The sequence below is a fragment of the Centrocercus urophasianus genome, unplaced genomic scaffold, assembly GCF_019232065.1.
Source record: "Centrocercus urophasianus isolate 14NV4802_14NV808 unplaced genomic scaffold, USGS_Curo_1.0 seq_15, whole genome shotgun sequence".
NCBI lineage: Eukaryota > Metazoa > Chordata > Aves > Galliformes > Phasianidae > Centrocercus > Centrocercus urophasianus.
The window spans coordinates 45,922,107-45,943,560 of NW_024884697.1; the positions used below are offsets into that span (position 1 = coordinate 45,922,107).

The 21,454-nt window shown below is 42.1% G+C and overlaps 3 protein-coding genes across 5 annotated transcripts; all 3 read left to right on the forward strand.

The window, feature by feature from the left end:
• Positions 1-620: 620 nt before the first annotated feature.
• On the forward strand, positions 621-6,852 carry ART4 (ADP-ribosyltransferase 4 (inactive) (Dombrock blood group)). 2 transcript variants are annotated; one of them, XM_042816337.1, is made up of 4 exons: positions 621-1,083; positions 2,042-2,768; positions 3,414-3,498; positions 6,766-6,852. In XM_042816337.1, the coding sequence occupies exons 1-4, from the start codon at positions 1,012-1,014 to the stop codon at positions 6,794-6,796; spliced, it is 915 nt and encodes a 304-aa protein (XP_042672271.1). In that variant the 5' UTR covers positions 621-1,011; the 3' UTR covers positions 6,797-6,852. The 2 variants fall into 2 exon arrangements, with proteins under 2 accessions (XP_042672271.1, XP_042672272.1); XM_042816338.1 differs by having other exon boundaries at positions 6,769-6,796.
• SMCO3 (single-pass membrane protein with coiled-coil domains 3) lies at positions 6,783-8,279 on the forward strand. The gene has a single exon (XM_042816339.1). It carries the CDS (start codon positions 6,783-6,785, stop codon positions 7,458-7,460), a length of 678 nt encoding a protein of 225 aa, XP_042672273.1. The 3' UTR covers positions 7,461-8,279.
• Positions 8,280-10,256: 1,977 nt separating this feature from the next.
• WBP11 (WW domain binding protein 11) lies at positions 10,257-20,558 on the forward strand. Of its 2 annotated transcripts, none has more exons than XM_042816206.1 (12): positions 10,257-10,353; positions 11,365-11,474; positions 12,309-12,340; positions 12,842-12,935; positions 13,135-13,331; positions 14,471-14,604; positions 15,144-15,343; positions 16,103-16,297; positions 16,905-17,006; positions 17,645-17,956; positions 18,568-18,750; positions 19,453-20,558. In XM_042816206.1, the coding sequence occupies exons 2-12, from the start codon at positions 11,411-11,413 to the stop codon at positions 19,884-19,886; spliced, it is 1,947 nt and encodes a 648-aa protein (XP_042672140.1). In that variant the 5' UTR covers positions 10,257-10,353; positions 11,365-11,410; the 3' UTR covers positions 19,887-20,558. The 2 variants fall into 2 exon arrangements, with proteins under 2 accessions (XP_042672140.1, XP_042672141.1); XM_042816207.1 differs by lacking the exon at positions 10,257-10,353 and adding an exon at positions 10,494-10,687.
• Positions 20,559-21,454: the final 896 nt, after the last annotated feature.

Sequence of the window (21,454 nt, forward strand, 5' to 3'; positions counted from 1 at the left end):
GATCACAAATGCAATGCTGGACTGCAGCAGCTCGATTTTCACCTGCTCAAGGTACTCTTCAATACATTACTCATCCTCTGCTGCCATCGTATGGCCATTGCATTTATCGCCATGGCTGTACATGCCCACCTCAAAACCTCTCTGACCAACTTATTATTAATAGGCGATGAGAAGTAGGCTTCGATTATCTGTGTCACAGTCAGGAGGAAACTCTGGTAATCTTTACTCTTTTTTTTTGTTGCTGTTTTAACAGAAATATTGCCGGAGGTCATGGGTCTTTGCACGTGAGTAACTCATTGCCCTTTAATTGGAAGGGTGACTGCAAAGCAGCTAGCGGGGAGAGATTGTTCTCGATGTGGAATCTGCATTTATGCATTCATTCTGAGTGCAACCATGTAATCAGGTCAACAAGGTGACACTCTGCAGTGGTGTAGGTGGAAGATTGGCAGCACGCTATTAGGAACTGGGAGAAGCTAAAGAGGAGAGACACATTTATGTTATCTCTGCCTCCAGATGGGATCCCAACCTACTGTGCATTTCTGGGTAGTCTTTATCAGAGCTCTGCACATCACGAAAATGACTTTTAAAACTCTCAGCCAGAGAGTACTCTCCACCCCAACTTGACTTATACTTCTTAGGAGAGAACTGTCTTAGACCTCTCCAAGTCAGTTTCCTTCTTTTTGCAAGAGTAAGAGTGCAACATACCTTGGAATAAAGAGAATTATCAAGGCAAAGGGCAGCTGCACTGGCTGAAGTTGGAGTGAAGAAACAACTCATAAAGTCTCAGTGCATCCAGACCCTTGTTTGTGGATTGTGTGCGCACTTCTACCAGTAAGCTGACTGTTGGGCTTGATCAGGGACATCTGAATTGCTTGAAGACTCCAGTGGGTGATCTTTGGTTGAAGAACTGTCACCAAAATTGGGGAGTAGAATACAAACTCCAGAACCCAAGAAAAAAACAAGAAAGAAACAAATGCAAGGGTTCTCTGCTTGAGCTCAGTGTTTTTTACAATGTCTTGGGAGGACTCCAGGACGTCAGTACTTCTGCTGGCCAGCATTCTGTTGCTGATCTTGCAAAGATTGGTAAGAGGAGTAAATACTGTGTTTTATTTGACATGATGAAATCATTTATCCTACTGAAAAGAAAAATTAAATTAAATACAATCTTTTAGGAGCTTTGGATTAATTCTCGTGGAATTGTTCCTCTCCTTTTCCAGCCTGTCTCGGTTGAAATTCTGCCAACAGCAGTGTGCTGTTGTATGGGACCATACTGCTCTACTTACAACTTGTGAATTTTAGCTTCCCCTCAAAGAAATCACAGTATCATTGAGAAATAATTGGAATTCTTATATGGTTTGTGGACCAGACTGACTTCGGAGGCTAGGAAATGTATTGGATAATTAGTGTGTCCTTTCACAAATAAAATATATTAGAGATTATATTCTTTTTATAGCACTGGGTTATGTAAAACCTTACTCATGTTTTTAATGTTTATTTACATGACAAGTCTATTTGGCCTCACTGAGACAGAGTGGACAAATGAAAGTTTTGGCACAGAGCTGCTGTTTTCTCCTTACTGAACATCCTGCTTTGGAGCCAGAATATGTCCATGGGACATAAGACAGAAAGAAGAGATTCACCTGTGAGATGCGTCCAGGCTGCACTGACATAATGTTCTTCTTATTCTTTCTTTCTTCAAAATCTCTCACAAACCATTAACAGAATATTGAACTTCATGCACTGTAGGTCTGTCCTATGGGCCCCATCCCCTTGACCTTTGAAGGGAAACTGTCCATAAGTCTTCAGTGCCATTGATCTCCATAAAATAAGAACTATAGCATTCTGTTTGTTATTTGCTGAAATGGAGCTTGAACCAAAGGTTGCTCATAAAGGGCTTGTCAAAGATGCCTTCTTTCTATGCCTTTTCTGTCAATCATGAAAAACTGAAGGGAGAAGGTAGGGGAAAGCCTGGCTTCCATTTACAGAGATATAGAAAAAATCACACCTATGATGTTAACTATCATTTGCTTTTGCAATACAGGCAGCGTCCCACCTTATGATGGATATGGCTCTACATTCCTTTGATGACCAGTACCTGGGTTGCAGAGAGCAGATGATGGAAGAACTGGAGAGGGGAGACTACTTCCAGAAGGAAATAGCTGCTAGTAAGAACTATTTGAACCTCTGGAAGAAGGCTCAGGAAGCTTTGCTGAAGAGCCCTGTAGGCCTCCTGAGGGAGATGCATGATAGTCATGCCACCGTCCTCATGGCTTACACCATGAATTCTTCCCTGCACTCTCAGCTGAACTGGGCCACATCCACAGCAGGACGGTCTCCAGAGCATTACAGACACAACTTCAGCTATAAATATTTTCACTTTTACCTAACGACAGCTATCCAGATAATGAAGCAGTGGCAGAGCAGCAAGGACAGCGTGGGGAAACGTCACTGCTACCGGGTGCACAGGGGTGTGAAGGACTTATATATTGAGGCTGCAGTTGGCAGCATGGTGAGATTTGGCCGTTTCACCTCCACCTCTCGCCTCTGGAATGAAGCCCAGAAATTTGGGAATGAAACTTTGTTTACGGTGACAACCTGCCTGGGAGCAGCTATGCAAGGCTTTTCTTACTACACATCTGAGAAGGAAGTCCTCATTCCCCCTTATGAGATATTCCTTGTCAAAAACTTCTTTCGGACACAGCATGGTAACCGGCTCCACCTGCATTCCGTGGGGAACTACAGCAAGTACCGCTGCCAGCTCTTGGAAGGTACTGTATATACCCCTTTGAGCAGGTGGGATGCAGGCAGCCTGGTCTCCAGTAGCTCCACCAGCTCACACCAGATGTATCTACAGGGGGCCACCTGCTGCACAGCAGGCCTCAGGGCACTTTGCAGCCTCTGCTTATGTTATCTGCTATTGCAAAGATGCTGCGGGACACATGCATTGTGTCCCCAGCCTCCCTTAATGCAAGGGCAGATGAGATTTGCTGGCAACTTGAGTTCAGACACATCAGGCCTCAGGACTACAAAGGACTTTAGTGCAGTACTACTCTGCCAAGCTCAAATAAATGTAAACAAAACTACCCTGCTTCATTCCTGTTCTCCTTCCTATGGCAGAAGACAGGAGAGGTATTGACTGGCAAAACACACATATCAGTTTCCTGGCTAAAGAGATAACTCTTCTGTTGTATGACCTCAGTGGGTTTGTTCCACAGCCCTGTCCTAACAGTGCACCACTAATATGGGATCCTGCTTTTGTCCCTTTGGAATGAGAATTTTTACTCAGCACTAAGCCAGAATAGTAGGTAGACTTGAGGAAATGCTTTTTTAGGGCAAAGGTGCTTTTAGAAAGGGCAGGAAGTCCTAGGCAGTCAAAGGAGACTTAAATGACTGCTCTCTCAACTTTCTTTCAGCTTCAAGAATCAAGAACAGTGGATCTACTGCCTCTGCCTCCGTCATTCTTTTTATTGTAGTTGGAATTTTATTGTGCTGGGCCAGGTAATGACTGACTCTCTGGCTACATCCAGAAATATACACTTGAATAACAGACAAGAAAAAACAGTTGGGTGAACTGCTTGGCTTTCTGAGCATCTCCATGAAAGTTTGATGCTGCCATTCCATTGGAAATCCTGTGTCAATAAACGCAGAACCTTTGAAACCTGAGAAATGCTAGCATTAGAAATGAGAGCACTTAGGTAATGTGAGTGTCTTTGTTTTTTGGGAGGACTGAAATGAGTTGCCAGATACTCAGTATTTCTGACATCTGATATAGACACACGCAATGGCAGAGATCATCATGTAATTATTTAAATGTAGTAGCATGCCCTAGCAAACTGAACAGCTGCTGCTACAGAAATCCTGAAACATGTTTGCCTGCACAGTTTGAACAGATTTTATGATTATTATTTTACGATTAGCTTGTTCTGTATGTATATTTCACACCACATTTTTGTTTCCTTTGCTTTACAATTCATTGCAAATAATTGAGTGACGGAACTTTATTATTATTCCTAATTGCTGAGAGACACTAAGTACACATTTCAAAAAGGACTGGGAAGATTAGAAACAGCTGTCACAGGTACGTCTTGAATGTGTGCAGTCAAGCTTGCTCAAACTCCTTCCTATGTGAAAGTTAACGGAATCAAGGTGGACAAGGTTGGGACATTCGTGTCTCTTGCAACTTTTCTGTTATTGCTGGGATGCAGTTTTCAATCATTTTAACAAAGATTTGGAATGCTTCACACGGCGGCCTCAGCACCCTGAAAGCCTCCTCTAAGCAGTCAGCTGCTACTTTCAGGCTTTTCTTTATGGACCTATGTCCTCGGAGGAGGGTCTGTATGAAAGCAAAAAGCGAAGAGTTGGAGGATACAGAACGAAGCTTGAGCTGTTGTGATGTTTCACCTGAGGAGGAGCTGTCTTCTGTAGTACTTGGTGTCCCATTCTGTTGCAGCATCTTAATGACATCAGCATAGTCCATGAGAAGTTCTGATACGTGGAGGGATAAAGCAGGCGAACTCAGTAACTGCTCCATAGCAGACTCGACTGTGCCAGGGAAATTATCATGTTTTAACAACACTGCAACCAGTGCGCCCAAGATACTTCCTATAATCTCCTTATAATGATCATAGACATCTTTTACTGCAGCCATTTTTTCCTGTAGAGAGATGATGCGACCAGTAATTTTAGCACACAGTCTTTGCTTCATGCTTTCCTGTACATCTCTGTCTCTTGTTTCCATTGTGGCTTGCATCTCTTTTAAAGCACTGACCAGCAACTGCAGGTTCTCTTTAATGCTGAAGTTTTCTTTTACTGTCATGGTGGGGAAGTTGGTACCAAGCTGGTGATTGAGGATCTGGAATATTGTATTAGTTGAAGAGACATAAATGTACACTAATTCATACAGATTCTGGCAGGCCTTCAGCAGCCTTTCTTTGTCACTGCTAAAACCAAGGTGGGCTAACATTTCTGAAGGAGGTGTCCGGCTCTGAAAAGCAAACAGAGGAAATCCAGATGACAAAGAGGGAGAAATACAAATATTTTCAGCTAGAATGTCACATTTTTGAAATCAATATTACAAATTATCAAACCACCTTACTCTCCCCACAAGACCTCAGTGTTAGAAAAAAAAAAACAGAAAAAGCTCTTAGTCAACCTTACCAAAATGGACAGCAAAATATGGTTTCAGAAGCTGCAGGTGTGGTTATTCTTATGGATGCAGGAGTTCTGAAACTGACCCTCAGCATGTCATCTGAAAAGCAATAGTAGAGGAGATGAAATAGCAGATGAATTACTTTCACCTTTGATATCTATTGGTAAAGTTGTCTAAAGTTGTCTAAGTCCTCTCAAACAATCTACATTACAACATCCCTAGAACTATAATCCTTCAGTTTGCATATAGTAGTGGGTATACACAAAATTAAACATATTACAGGAGTCTTCACATGTCCTACACTTTGGGCTTTTTTCTGTTGTTCTGAGAACAGTGAGTTATACCATCCCCTTACAGCAATGGCTGTAAATTCTTCTGCCATAGGCAGATGGATTCAGCCTTTGTTAGGATGACCTAACAATTGTGAACTAGTGTGAAATAAATTGTAATGTGTTAAAATTAAAAGAAAAGGAAAATGAGGAAGAAAATGAGGAGAACTCAGATAAACATCACATAATAAAATTAATGGCAAACAGGCAGGCAGCAGGACCCAGCTGAAGCCCAGGCTCTGGATCCCTGACTCATCACATGCCGCTGGAAACCACCAGAGAAACACAGTGGAAACAGGATGAGATCACTGCCCTGTACACATTCAGCTGTTTGAAAGAGCACTTGGGCACAACCAGGTAGGCAGTCTGAATATTTAACTCAAAAAGCCTCTGGGAAAAAATATACCTGGAGTTGGAGAAATAGACAGAAATATGGAAATGTGTGTGGCCTGTCTAACTCTACAAAGTGAATGTGAATAAAGCGTCAATGTGAAGAATAAGAGATAAGTTACATTTAAGGGACATAAAATCAAAAGAAATCATTGGAATCTGAAAGAATCATGCTTAAAAATAGATGCTATCAGTATTCTCCATAGCTTTCTAGTAGGTAAAATGTTCATTGAAACGTTCTTTCTCTTAGAACATTTTGTCTTTGCAGCTTGTACAAATGGGGATTAAGAAATGATCTTTCAACCTAGCATCAGCAAAGTGGAAGGTATTAATATCACACTGAGCCAGAGTACAAGCCAACAGCATCCCAGAAGCATAAGGAATCGTACCTTGAGCTGGCAGGACTTTTTGTTTCCCTAAGTCAAAACCTTTTACTGTATGTAACCTTTGCTTCCTCTAGCCTTAAGAAAGATAAGTTAAAGAGTTTATTCTCTTAGCAGAGCTACAAGGTAAGTGTCTGAAATGTCAACATGTACTGTGAATGTCAACAATGTACTGTGCAAAATACTGCGGGAAAAATCACGAGAGAACTGTCTTGTAGTTCAACACTAACATCATTTTACCAATCTACTATTGCATATGCATAATTGCATATTGTTAGCTGGCTTTGTTGCTCTGAGCATGTTCATAAGTCTCATAAAGTCCTTTTTGAATAATTTGGTTAAGGATACATAACAGTGTTTAAGATTTATGGATGTACAAGCTATGTCTTGGGATTTGATTTGCCAAGCATAAGAACTAGTGAGGCAGAGACAAAGCAGTCTACATTTCACTGCTTATTAAGGGATGGGATTATGGGTATCAAACAGAGCAAGAACCTTCTTTTCTCTCTTGAAGTAGTTTGTTCCTGAAGAATGGCACTGAGTGACCTCCTTTACCCAGAAAACCCCAGGAGACGACAAGAACTGATCCATCTGCACCGGGAATTGCTTGACTGCATGTCCATGAATTTCCATGCAACAAATGAGTTGGCTGGAGTTCTGAATGCACACCTGGGGTGTACTATCACCCACATCAAGATGAGAGAGAGCAGCACTGTCAAAGAAAACTGTGATATTATCATTCAAGCGATGCGTGAGATTCAGTGTCAAGTACAGAAGATTGATAGTGACATGAGGGAGAAGCTGGAGCCTGTGCTGTACCAGAAGCTGTACGATATCAAAGAGCCTGAGTTGGAGAAAATTGCAATAGCCCATAAAGTTTTTTCCATTGTTCTTGGAGAAGTGACTTCAACTGCTGGGATGGTAGCTGTCAAACTGCTTAGCTCCAACCTTATCACTATCACTGTCTGCAAACTCATCAGCCTCCTTGCACAGATCGGGGCATCTGTTCTTGGAGGAATCAGCATTACCATCCTTGGGCTCGGCATGGAAATGATTCTCCATGCCATTCTGGGAGCTGTAGAGAGGAACCAGCTGCTGGCAGCTGTGAGGAGCTATGAGGAGCACCTGGCTGAGTTTAAAGAAGCATCAGAAAAATACCAGTGCGCCATACGTGAAGTGACTTCTTTGGTCAGACATCAAGTTCAGTGAATGGAAAGGCAACACTTTAAATACACGCCACTTTTTCTTCACCTGTTTTCCAGAATGGATCGTAGATGAAATGCTATTGGTACTACTGACAGTAATAAGCACTGCTGGAGCAGAAGTGGTGAGAAAGTACAGTTTTTCTCTTCCAGAGTTTCTCCATCAAAATGACATCATAACAGAAGAAAATGATTTCAGCAAAACAACCATATAATCACCTGAAGAATTTACCAGGATGGCTGTTACCATGATCTCTTGATGTGGATTTGTGCTAAATCTGACAGGCTGAATTCCCCATTCATAGAAGCACTTACAAGGACTAGCTAAAGCACACGTAACTCCTATTTCCTGTGCCTTCTTGCCTGAGAAGCCAGCCAGAGATCTTTATATAAACTCTAATGCCAGCAGATTAACAGATAGAAAAATCATGGGCCTACAGGCCCAAGAGTTGAGAGAACCCAGCTGCAGTGCTCCTGATGTATCTAGCTGTGAGAAACATCATGTTATCAGTATTGTCCTGCTCCTGCCCACTCACAGGTAGATGCTTCTGTGCACACTTGCTACTTTGTTGATCAAATGGCATTATATGCTTACACAAGGATTTGTAAGATTACAGCCCTATTAATGCGCTAAATTTACTTACAAGAGCTTCACGAGTCACCAGTGTGGGACTGCCAAAAATACTCTAATTCCATATTTCACAACTTACCACCAAATGGCCTTATTTTGCAGCCTTTCAGAACAAAGCTAAAAGCAAGAGCATGATTTGCTGTCAATCTCTGATTTGCTGTGGTTTGCTTTTTTTCTTTGAAAAAAAGAATATATATATATATAGAATTAGGAATTAATAAAAATATATCTAAATATTCTCAGTGCTCTCTTTCCTGCACTTGATTTTTTTTTTTAATTATCATAAGAAATAAATCTCAAACCAAATCAGGAAAAAAAATATTGAAATCCTTCATTATGGATGCAGATTATAAATTCTTCATACATGCTTGTTAACACTCAGCATCAAATGTTGGTTAGATAGTGCATGCAAAAATGAAGAGACGGGTGAGATTACATCAAGGAAGCTGTCCACTGTCATCTTCCAATCTGTTTTGGTGTTGTGTATATATATATGCATATATATATATATATATATATATATACAATTTTTTTTTTTTTTTTTTTCCTACTATTCCCACTTTATTATTTCTTTTTTCCTCTTTTGTTTTCACTAACGTGGTAGCCACTAGATGGCAATGCAGCTGCTGGCTCTCAAGAGGCAAAGTTCAAATGCCAGAGAGGCCGCTGCTGAATTGATAAAACTGGGACCAGCACAAGCCACAGGCTGGGCAGTGTGACCCAGGAGAGGCAACTTAGAGGAAGCAAAAAAAGCCTGCCTTACCAAGACATAAGCTTTTGTGTTGGCTTGCTGACCCAAAGCGTCTTGTTTAATGTGTGATGTAGCCTCACTCCTGACCTGTACAGCAGTCAGTTTAGGGGCAGCTGTTCAGAGGCAAGAGGCTGTACAAACTGTCCAGCTGCAGAAGCAGTGCCATTTTGAGCGTTGCAGAGGCAGGAGTTCCTCATTCCTGCTGTTTTCTGTGTGCAAATCTACACTCTAATTTAGGGAGAAAAAGAATGAGCTCACTACATATCTCTGTGAGATTGTCAGCCACTGCTGTAGTAGAAAAGCGGAGTCAAACAGAAGCAAATCTGTTGTACTTTTCAGAGAGCTTACCCACATTTTCTTGAAAGCAAATTCTAAGCAGTGCCAGTGGAAGCAGGACACACAGTGAAGAACCTAAAAATACAGTTTCTATTCACCTTTTGATTGATCCTTGATCCTGCTGGGCTTACTGGAAGGATGACTTCCTTGAAAAAGCAGGTGCCTGAGATGTCCTCATGTCCATAAGATGCTGAAGGTGCTGGAGCCCAGCAGGAGGGAACCTTTCCCACAGCGTATGGGGCACAAGGCCGTGAGCCCACAGAAGCCTGGCCAGAACCCCAGGGAGCTGACCTCATAGTGGGGTACAGCACCTCCCACCCCCACAAGGGAGCCCTGAGGTTAAAAAAAGCCACATGCTCTTTTCCCCTAGTCCAGCAAAAAAAGAATCTATGGGACTTGCTGATATCGCTGGCAGTTGTGTAGCATATTTTTCTACTAGTCAGCAGACATCCCTGGGAGAAAGCAGTTGTGGTCGTCATGGTAACGCTTTGCCCGAGCCGAATATTGCCACAGTGAGAGACCCAGCCTCTGTGTGGAGCGGGCAACCTGCAAAAGCTCAGCAAGCTCTCTCTCTCCAGTGACAAGGCGCTCGTCAAGGATGCTCATGGTGGAGGTGTTCCCACCACATCCCTCGTGTATTCCCTCCCTGCTCTGCGTGTGGACGCAGAATGAAGAATTAAATCTGCATAGTGCAGACGTGTTCTACATAAGCACAACCCCAATGAAGAAGGCAGCCAAAACGAGGCACTGCTAAGCAACCAACTGCCTCATGTGGCTGCTGAAGCTGTCAGTAAACATCACCTGCTTCCTTCTATCACAAATCAAAGACAGGGACAAGATTTAAATTATTTCCGTTTATTTCTCACAGCATCTATTAAACAGTGAAAAAGTCTCACAGCAATTCAGATTGTTCAGAGTTTTATTTCCAACCCTCCCCCGGACCGCCGCCGTCCCGGCAACCCCCGCGCGTGCCAGAAAGGCAGCGAGATCATAGAGTTGGCGCCGTGCTGCGCTTGTGCTTTTACGACAGTCGTGCTTTACGGCGGTCGTGCTTTACCGCGGCGCGCCACTCCGTCCCCGTTCAAGATGGCGGCGCAGCAGCGGCAGGCAGCGCGGTGGTGGTAGAGGCCGCGGCGGCGGGAGGGAGCTGAGCTGCCTCGCCTTACCCCGCCGGGCCGAGTGGTGAGAGACAAGGGATGGAGCTGGGATGGGGATGGGGATGGGGATGGGGATGGGGATGGGGATGGGGAAAGGGAAAGGGAAAGGGAAAGGGAAAGGGAAAGGGAAAGGGAAAGGGAAAGGAAGCGGGGGGATGAAGGCGGTTGGCGCTGCTGCCTTCTTCCTTTCCCCCAACATCCCTCGAGGTGGGGAGGCCTTCGTGTGCTTCATTGGAGACTTTATGCCTCTCTCCCCAGTGCTCACGAAGCATACGTTGGGTCGGTTGATTTTTCCCTCCTCCTTCACCGGTTATCTTATGCGGGCCCTCCTTTTTGCCCTAAAAGGATTTGGGATCAAGGTTTGAGAACGTTTTTCTCTTTGAGAAAGGCAATGCCTCTGACTGTAGTTCAGCCATTACAGTTGACTGTAAGTTAAAGAAGTGCCCAAAGATGGGAAAGAACTCTTTATTAGAATAATCTTTCCTTTCTGGTCATTGTGATGCAGTTTAAAACAGATGCAGATTGAGATGGCATAAGGCTAGTGGTCTGTGAGGAGAAAAAGAATGTGTACAGAGTGCTTCTTGACGGATGTGGTGGTTGATGATTGGTCGGGGAGAAGTCAAGGGCAACCTAGAAGTCTGGGAGGAAAAAGGATATATGTGGGAAACATTTGAAGTAGAGGTATCTTAGGCGATTAAGTGGAAAGCTAGAAAGGCTCTGACATGCTTATGTTATGGAAGGATGCAATAAGATACAAATTTATTTTTTTTAAAGCAAGAAGCTTCCCAGTTCAAGTCATGAGGTGAAGAACAAACTGACTTGTTTAAAGTCTGCACTTAAAGTAGTTGTAAGTAAGTAGTTAAGTGGTACTTAATTAAAATAGGATGGTTTTGATGTGAATGCCTGAACTTGTATAGGATTTGATGATCTTACTTGAGGTTTTCTTTGGTTTGTCAACCTACTAATACAAAGAGGACGAATAAGCACACGTGTCCTACTTATGCATAGGACCTGAAATTATGGTTATCTTTTCCAGGTCTTTTTCAGTTGTTTTATTTTGAAGCAGAAGAAAAAAAGCCAAAATGGGGCGGAGATCTACATCATCCACCAAGAGTGGGAAATTCATGAATCCCACAGATCAGGCTCGTAAGTACCCATAAAAACTAAGCAAAAGGGAATGGGGAGTCCCAGGCAAGCAGATAAAGACCTTTCTCAGAGGAGAAGATCATCCCTTCTGTCTGGGAACTGAGTTTCCCAAGCCCAAAAAGTACTGTTTCCATTTTGGCTGTAAAAATTTCCAAGAAGGCTACTAGCTTGCATGCTGTTGCTGTTCTGCACTATCTTTCCCTTAATTTTTACTGTAATTATCAGTGTTCTGTAGTTTTTATACTTAACTATTGGCTGAGCTGCTCCTTGAGGTGGAGGTAATCTATCTGAGGCTAGAATTTATGGAATGTCACATTTTGCAAAGGCTCAGTTTACAGGAGGGGGTTGTCTAATCTTTTCCTTTTTTGTAACATACTGCATTTTCAGTGCTACATAGAAACAGAAAAACCAGGCTTCCACTGTGAGCATTCTTTGTTTCAGATGCATGTTCAAAGCCTGCATATTTTTAAAAGGCATTGTTTCTTGTTGACGCTACATTTCAGCAGCAATCTTTTACAATTGCATGCATCACTGTGCCTTTTTTTTGTCTGTTATTCTTTCCAGTATAAAAACATTGCTGCTTCTAGAGGCCTGAAGACTGCTATGTTGCATTTTCTTTCTGTATGACACATACGACATAGATTTCTATTTCATATTGTGTTTGTCTATCAGTGGGAAGATGAGCTTTAAAATTTCCTTTTATTTAATGAAAAATTCAAAATGAATGAACTGTTGAGAAATAGTGCTTGTCCTGAAGAAGGAAAGGTTGTTTGCGGATTTGAGCCACTCTTTCAAGTTTTTTTTTCTCTCTTTCTTTTTCTTCCCTCTCTCTAGGAAAGGAAGCTCGGAAGAGGGAACTAAAAAAGGTACATAAAGAGATCTGGAACATTTACTTGGCATTCCCTGTGCTTTGCATGATGTTTGTGATTATAAAGGGCCATGAATGGTGAACAGTGTTTCAGTTGATCTTGTAAAATTTAGTTAGGAATATACTGTCCAAACAGTTAAGAAAACACAGGCAGAAATCTGGATTTGAGTTAAAACAAAACAAAAAACCTTTATGTATTTATTGGCATGATTCATTTTATTGTTTTTGTCAGTTGATTTATTTTACTGATTGTATGTGTCTTCATTGGAATGTATGAGTTACAGAACCATCTGTAAATAGTGAGATAGTGGAATTACAACTCCTAGAAGTTTTGAATATCTCTCCTGCTGATTTGTGCTGTGGTTAATGTGGCAAGGGCATTTGAAGGTCCTTTTTCCTTTTCTGTTGGATTGGGAGTGTTGACAGAGGATTATTTAGCAAAAAGCTTTTCTTTCTCCTGTGTCACTTTTCTGATCTCCTTGATTTCTGATCTTCTTAGAACAAAAAGCAACGAATGATGGTACGAGCTGCTGTACTGAAGATGAAAGACCCAAAGCAGATCATCCGGGACATGGAAAAATTGGATGAGATGGGTGAGCAGGGGAGGTACTGGGTGTTGTAGATAGCTGTCAAACACTGAATACTGAGTATGTAAGTGACTTATAATTGGTCTTGATGCAGAAGACTTCCTGAAAATAGGAACTGAAAGTGGTTTGAAGTTGTTTCATTAATCGTGGTTGTGGAGTAGAGTAACTTCTGAATCTTTGGCTTGCTTTTGCTGTCTTTGATTAGAGTTTAACCCAGTGCAGCAGCCACAGCTTAATGAAAAAGTGCTAAAGGATAAACGCAAGAAGCTCCGTGAGACTTTTGAGCGTATCTTACGGCTCTATGAGAAGGAGAATCCTGACATCTATAAAGAACTCCGCAAGTTGGAAGTGGAGTATGAGCAAAAGAGAGCACAACTCAGCCAGTATTTTGATGCTGTCAAGGTAATGCTTTTAATGTTGAGGCTTGTAACTGTGTACTGTGTAATCTTCATTTTCTCTTTAGGTGCAACAGTTTAAAAAGGAGTCTTCATAAGAGACCAGTATATATTTAGTTAATATTAAGCACATGTACTGGGTTTCTTAGTAACTCCAGTTAGAGTATTTCAGTGAAGACAGCGTGGAGGATGACTAGTCCGTATTTCTCCCTCTTATATTGATTTAATTTAATAATAGATTAGATTAAAGGAAAACTTACATTGCAGATCGATATTGGGATCTATTTTCTGTATTAAGGAGAGAGAGATAGAGCATATGAGTGTGTGCAGTTGGTATTTCTGTTAAATCTTGTATGGGGACTGCTAAATCATGGCCTGAACCTCTGATTGACCACCTGAGATGAGCAATGAGTCAGCCCTGGGAGCACAGGTGAAGGCAATTCACCTGTGCAACTGGAAGGGGTGGGACCTGGCTCCACCTGTCCTAGACTCCATTTAAGAGCTGACTACCACTGGGGAAGGATCTCTTGTGGAGATTGCTCCCCCTGGAGTCTTCTCAGTGAGCCCAGGACAAGGGTAAGCTTTCCATCCTTCCTTCTTTAGTGTGATAACCTTTTTGGTCTAACTTTCCTGTATATTTCTGAACTATAACATCCGTATACTCATTGACTACACAAATCTGGATCTGCAAATGGGTATTTGTCATTCATTAAGGAACTTTCTGTGAAATTTTTCCCAATTGTACAGAAAAATTAATGTTGCACATGTGCAAGTACTTTAAATTTTCTTTTTCTAGGGCATGCCGAGCCTATGATTTTTTGGATGAGTTTTTTGGATGCTCAGGAGGTGTAGGCATACTTGCCTGCATTTTTTGTTTTGTTTTGTTTTGGGGATAGAAGGTTTAAAGCTGATGAAGATGTGGTTGGGTTTGACTGAAAGACAAAAGCTTTTCATGTGTGCTCTGTGTGTGTGATTTGTTTTGTACTGAAAGCATTTACTGCAGCATTGACTGCTGTAAGGCAGCATGCCCGTGTAACAGACTTTTGGCAAGTGATGGCAGGTCCCATGTGCTGAGTGTTCTTAAAGGTAATAAGACTGTACAGTAGCTTCTGTGGAACTCAATTATTATTTTTTTTCTTCCCCCAGAATGCTCAGCATGTTGAAGTGGAAAGTATCCCTTTACCTGACATGCCTCATGCTCCCTCCAACATTCTTATACAAGACATTCCCCTTCCTGGGGCCCAGCCACCTTCTATCCTCAAGAAGACATCAGCCTATGGGTAAGAGGAAAAGGATGATTGGAAGGGGGAAAAAAAAAACAGGAACGCTTTCTCTTACAAGGAAAGAGCTGGGGTTGGAAGCGGGAGTAATACTGAGAAGCAGAAATTGGAAATTCTGTGGGAGTTAATTGTTGTTTTTTTTTTTTTTTTTGTTCTGTTTTGACTGAAAAACCTCAATCTTTCCTTCCTATTAGATTTTCTGTTTAAACTGATTTGGGTGGTATTTTGTACCTTTTTGTCTTTCTGTTTACTGTTCAAACTTAAAGCCCTGCCTCATTGTTTGAACGTAAATACCTCTTGATCTGTCAGGCAGTTGTTTGTGTTGTTTTTTTTTGTCTTGCTAGTATATTCAGTTTAAACTCCTAGTTTATTTGTGCATCTTTCTCTCAAGCTAGTACTAGTTCTTCCTATGCATATATATATATATATATATATATATATATATATATTTTTGAATAGTCTGATTTCACAACTTGTTGCATAAGCAATTTGTTTCTTGTTGTGATTTTTCTGGTTTTCATTTTCTGTCTTATTTCCAGACCACCAGTTCGTTCTATTTCTATGCTTCCTCCTCCTGGGCTCGGTGTTCCACGTTTACCTCCTGGCAGGAAGCCCCCAGGACCTCCTCCAGGACCACCCCCACCACAGGTCCTACAGATGTATGGTCGTAAAGTGGGTTTTGCTTTGGAGGTGGCTCCTCGAAGGCGAGAGGAAGACGTTTCTTACGGTTCCGAACCAGGCAAGGACTTTCCTGTCTCTTTCTGGGTTCTTGACCTCTTTGTTTTGCTGTGAATAGTACTGCTGTGAACATGGTGCACTCTAGATAAGGTGTTGTCTGGATAATATGAGTGTTTGTACTACTTGAAGAACTCTTTGAGTGATTTGCAATCCTGAGGTGATTCCAATATATTTCATAACATTTGCAGTTTTGTTGTTGAATGTATTTCTAAATGCTGTATTTTTTAATTTTAGCTTGCAGATACTTTTTCATTATATTGGGTAAACTGAGTTTTCCCATGTAGTCTTAGCGAGGCTGAAATGTGTCTTACTCTATTTTTAAGGAGATACTATGTGTATTTGCAGAGAAGTAATCTTCCCCCTGCCCCCCACCTTGCATTAAAACCCAAGAAAACAAACAAAAACTGTAATACCAAATCTGAGGAAGCATTTTCAAACAGTTACTGTATTTTCTATAGAAACTTCTACAAATGGGAATGTCAGCCTCACTGCATACCAAAAAGGACTGAAATATTTCTAAGGGGGAAGTTGTGTAATTCAGTTCCCTTCACTTATTTACTGTGCCAGTTAATCAACTGTTAATAGGAAATCTTACCAATGTGCTCCCCAGAATACATTAAGAATGTGTTAAATAGCAAATTTTGACAATACGTTCACTCTGTTGCTAGGAAGATTTTTCTTACTGTGAACTTAAAATATTCTGCCTTTCACACCAGTGTGCTTGGAGTTCATGTCTTTCTTAATACTTTGCTTTTCACAGGGCAGCGAGGGCATGATGATGATATGTCCAGTACAAGTGAGGATGAAGGCTATCCTGAGGATATGGATCAAGACAAGCATGATGAGAGTAGTGATGATAGTGACAGTGATAGGTCAGATGCAGACAGTGAAGGTGAGGACTTCCCACACCGTGATAATGACAAGGAGAGGGAAGGTGGAGAAGAAAAGAAATCAGGTATGATGGGAATTTACCGACTGGGCTTTTGAGTTTTCAGAAGAAAAGTACTACTAAACAGTGTTTTGTCTGTTCTCCTTACTGTGGGGTAGGGGAAAAAAGTAGTCTGTTTAGCCAATGAACTCTGTTGTAGGTCACTTAAATTCCACCTGAACAATTTTAATAATGAATGGAAACTACCAAGAAGTTCACTATCTGAATGTGCAACATTTTTCACCTGAAGCATTGAAATAGCAAAGGACCCCATGAAAAATTAAGCCTTACTGTAAAATATACTTACTCTTTGGTGACTTGAATAGTACTTCTGTGATGGCTGCACTATTAATGCTTTTGGATGATTTCTCTTGATTGTTTAAAAGGATTCCAATTGACAGAAAATCCTAGATTACTAAATCTTGAGAAGATTGGGAAGATGGCTCTTAACTCTTATTTAGGAGTATCATTATGTCAAAATGATGTATTTTTTGTATCAAGTGGAGGACTTTAATGTATTTCATACACACATTCATTTTTGTGTTTTAATATACGTGTATTTTATTTTTATATTTACTGATTTATTCTGTTCCCTCTGCCTTTTTTTCTTTTGTCTGTGCTTTGCTTTCCCCAGGTCACAGCGTACGGTTTGCAGACATGCCTGGGAAATCACGGAAGAAGAAGAAGAACATGAAAGAACTGACTCCACTCCAGGCCATGATGTTACGAATGGCAGGTGGGTGATATGCCTCCTCTCAACATATCCCTACCATTAGATTTGCAGATCAGGTTTCCTGGTGAACTTAATTTGCACAATTCCATTTTATAGAAGTAAATGCATTACTGCCATACTGTAAAATCTACTAAGAATGTAAAATGTGGTTGGTTTTAATTTAGATTATTATTTTTAGCCTAGTGTGCTCAGCCTGTAATCTGCAAGGTTTAATACTTCCCAAAAATATCCTTTTGAAGAAAGGTATTAACCCACGGAGTCCAGATTTTTCATTTCAAATAGACACAAAGACACTCATGTATTTTTGGGGGGGGGGAAGAAGAGGAAAGGAAGCTGGGAGAAGATGGGTTTCTTAGAAGTGGTGATTATGTCTAGTTTGAGGGCTAAATATAAAAAAAAAAAAAAAGCTTTATCTCCCACAAACTCAAATAACTGGTGTTCAGATTTATTAATAGAAGTTTCAGTGCCCCCAGGAAAGCAGAATTATCTAGTACTTCTTTGCATTTTGTGTGTATTAATATCGTCAGTTTTCTTTCCTTTGAGGTGAACTTTTTTTTTTTTTCTTTTCATTCTTATTTAGTGTTTTATGTTGACAAAGTTGACACTTGTGGACTGATATTTATAAATGTGTCTGCTTTCAGGTCAGGAAATCCCAGAAGAAGGGAGAGAAGTGGAGGAATACTCAGAAGAAGAAGAAGAGGAGGAAGATGACTCAGAGTCTGAAGACACATCACAACAGCAGCAGCAACAACAGCAACACAGTGAGGAAGCTCTTGCAGAGACTGGGTCATCTACTGCAGCCTCAACTCAGCAGCAGCAGTCTTCACAGGCCGTTGCTTCGGGTCAAATACAGGCACCTCCTATGCCTGGGCCACCTCCACTAGGACCACCTCCAGCCCCTCCACTGAGACCCCCAGGGCCACCTACTGGCCTTCCTCCTGGCCCTCCACCTGGTGAATATTTGATTTGTTTTGTTTTGAAGAATGCAGGCTCTTAGTATTACAGATGGTTTATTGGTGTCGGGGTTATGAAGCTGCAGGGTGTGTTACTCATTAAGTACAGAAGCCCAGTGTGGTGTTTGCTGAGACCTGTGAGGTTTCTTCCATGGTCAGTCTGTGGTTTTCTTAACGTCTTCCCCCAGTTTTGTTTCTGACATCCCCTAGAAGGGGAACCTCAAACCTCAAAGCAGCTATTTTCAGTAGAGTGAAATTACTTTGTACTTCTCAGGCCAGAATCACAGCCTGAAGAGACTAAAATACTTTCATTTCTAGCTGTTTAAGTTCAGATAACCATACTTTATTAGCTGTTCTCAATTGTTGCTTCAATACATGGGGAAAAGCCTTTCTCGAAGATGGAGAGAATATTTGTACTTGAACATAACCAAGAAGCTTTCTTGGTTCTACAACTGTTGCCTTTTCCTGAGACAACTTAGAAGATCTGGTTTAATCAGGCAGCTGGCTAGTATGAGAACACCTCTGAAGTTCCTGTTGAGAATCTTCAGTATTAGCAGGTGGGATTGTTCTTGTATCCACGAACCTAAGATCTCCTACATGTATGCTTTCAGGAGCTCCTCCTTTCCTGAGACCTCCTGGTTTACCAGGACTGCGTGGGCCTTTACCTCGACTTCTACCACCAGGTCCCCCGCCTGGGCGACCCCCAGGCCCTCCCCCCGGTCCCCCACCCGGTCTTCCCCCAGGCCCTCCTCCACGTGGACCCCCTCCTCGCCTGCCACCTCCTGCCCCACCAGGTAAAGTGCTGTGCTTTGGAGCCAGCTTTTTCCCTACTTTGTCTTCCCAGTTCTGTATAATCTTTGTTTTGGTGATCAAGGCAGTATATCTAATTGGAGTATCAGATATTCCTTCAGGCCTTAAATAGTTCCCTACTACCAGTTTGCCTTTGTTCTTGTATGTGCAGCTAAAGGTATGCCCTTAGGTTCTTTCTGGTTTGCTCCTTGACACCATTTCTTTATAATAACAAATAATTCCATACTGCTATGCATATTTTGGTAGTGAGAGATCTGGCACTTACAATAAAAAGTTTCAGTGTTTAAACGTGTGCTGCATTGTTTCTGTATAGGAGATAGTGTGTTGTGATTTTTTTTTTTTTTTGTTTTGCTGGCTAGTGCTTCTGATTTTGAAATTCCAGTGGGATAAATCATTAAGGAAGCTTTTCAGATTTTAACTTTGAAAATTGAAAGGGAGCAATACACGGGCTCTTGTGGCTTCCCAAGTCTGCTGAGCAGTTTTCTTGTCTTAATTCAGCTTCCTTCCACCTTCTTGTTGGGAGCTATCAAGTGGTGCAATACTTGTTCCTGTTTCCCCTTCTCTAAAGCCAGCGGCTCTGCACTTTGTTGACAATCTTTGGCTTTGTGAGCCTGTGCATTATTTTTGTCCAGAGATTTTAGGAATCCCAGGTAGAGTCAGCTCACCTTTTCTCTTCTTCTTTACAGGTATCCCTCCTCCTCGCCCAGGCATGCTGCGGCCACCTCTGGTGCCTCCATTAGGACCTGCCCCGCCTGGGCTTTACCCACCAGCTCCTCTTCCAAACCCTGGTGTTCTGAGTGCCCCACCCAGCTTGATTCAGCGTCCCAAGGCGGATGACACCAGTGCAGCCACCATTGAGAAGAAGGCCACGGCTACTATCAGTGCCAAGCCACAGATCACTAACCCCAAGGCTGAAATCACTCGCTTTGTGCCCACTGCCTTGCGAGTGCGCAGGGAGAATAAAGGGGCTTTGGCTGCCTCTCAGAGAAAACAGGATGATGAGCCTGCTCTCCCGTTAACCAAAGCTGCCCCTAAGGCTGGATCGTCTGCCCCTATCTCTGTACAGACAAAGGATGATGTGTATGAAGCCTTCATGAAGGAAATGGAAGGTCTTCTCTGACCTGTCCCAATCAGCTTTCCTGCCCTCTGAGCACAGATCAGGCCACCACAGAGGAAGAAGGAGAGGTCTTTCTGCAAGCAATGAAAGGGCTCGCATGACAGGGAAAGGTTCCCTACTACCCGTGGGTTAACTTGCCAGTATGCTCTGAGTAGAGACTGCTGCAGGTGAGGTGCAGCCAAGTATTTCCTTTCAGAGCTAGCGTGTCCACTTGGAGCAATGGAATTACAGTCAGTAAGGCAACTCTGCTTCCCTTGAGTCCTCCCAGTTCCTTGGAGGAGGTGATGGTGCTCTGTGGAGGGGGCATAGGAGTTGGGGCTGACTTTGCTCTTCCTTAATCCTTTCACATCCTGAATGCTCTGGTGAGGGTAGTGGAGCCAATTTTTAAGGAGCCAGAAAAGCGTTAGCAGAATTTCATACACACGTGGTTGTCCAGTTTTTATTTTCTGTACTGTTCCTTTCTGTAAATATTTTGTAATCCTGTTTTGTTTTATTTTTAGTTGCAGTGAGATCAATCATCTTTCTTCCGGGGTAGTCAGGGTGGTCACTTGTTGCGTATACTGTACACTGGAATTTTGCAGCCTGTCCCCTTAACCGTCATCTTGATGGCTTTTCATTGGCAGGGGAACCTTCATTTTGTCTTGTGAAAGACAATAAATATTCAGTGTATCAAAATATTGGCTTCCTTGTGGTATATGTAAATATAGCGTGTAGGTGGAAAAGGAGGTGGTTCTTATTTTCTAGTATTAAAAAATGCTTTACTTGAAATACTGCTTTAGTTCCATAAACTATACTGACAGAGTCAATATTCCAGAAATCATTGCAAGAAACAAATACTTGCAGTCTGCATCAAATGGGAACAAAACTTACTGGGTTCTTGTAGACAAAACCATTGTTAGACCTGGGGGATGAGCTGTGTAGGCAGTAAGACTTTTTTCCAAATGCTTCCTCAGAGAGGGAACTGCATTTTCAAAATACTTAAGTTCTGTCTGAAGCACTGAATTTGAGCACAAGATTAGGAATTAGTTATTTATGAGAGTGCCTTTATCTTGTTCTTTAAAAAGGCAACAAAATGGGTACTGTTACAAGAGCATAGAAGAGAGTGGGAGAGCTTTGTCCCTGTTCAAGAGCTTACACTGAATGATTTCTAGTGAATGATTTCTATCCAGGCTGGTGGCTGAATATATAGGACATAAATGCTCCGTTCTTAGCCAGACTGGTGAGTACCTCAAGCAATACCTTTAGTTGGCTGTAAGCCTCAGGCTGAGTATTAATGACTCAGCCTTACCCTTTGATTTTGTTTTCCTGGATTCTGGAAGCAAGCAGAAGAGCTGGATTTGTCTATGCATATCCTCTAGGGAATACTCCATTCGTTTTCCGCAAAGGGTCTGAAGCCAGGCAGGGCACTGCTGCATCCTCTGTGGTGCTCTCCTACAGGACTTCTTTTTTGGATGAACTGCAAAGGTTCTGTATGTGGAAACAGATGCACGTAGGGCTGACGCTTTAGCAGAAAGACCCGGTCTCTGATTCGCCTTAAGCTAAGTCAGTGGGGGGGGGGGGGGGGGGGGGGG

Excerpts from the sequence above, each read along its gene's own strand:
- ART4 (XM_042816337.1), top strand. The coding sequence starts at position 1,012 with ATGTCTTGGGAGGACTCCAGGACGTCAGTACTTCTGCTGGCCAGCATT. Across the intron at positions 1,084-2,041 it reads TGCTGATCTTGCAAAGATTG|GCAGCGTCCCACCTTATGAT; the intron begins GTAAGAGGAGTA and ends TTTGCAATACAG. Across the intron at positions 2,769-3,413 it reads CCGCTGCCAGCTCTTGGAAG|CTTCAAGAATCAAGAACAGT; the intron begins GTACTGTATATA and ends ACTTTCTTTCAG.
- SMCO3 (XM_042816339.1), top strand. The coding sequence starts at position 6,783 with ATGGCACTGAGTGACCTCCTTTACCCAGAAAACCCCAGGAGACGACAA.
- WBP11 (XM_042816206.1), top strand. The coding sequence starts at position 11,411 with ATGGGGCGGAGATCTACATCATCCACCAAGAGTGGGAAATTCATGAAT. Across the intron at positions 14,605-15,143 it reads AAGAAGACATCAGCCTATGG|ACCACCAGTTCGTTCTATTT; the intron begins GTAAGAGGAAAA and ends TCTTATTTCCAG. Across the intron at positions 17,007-17,644 it reads CATGATGTTACGAATGGCAG|GTCAGGAAATCCCAGAAGAA; the intron begins GTGGGTGATATG and ends GTCTGCTTTCAG.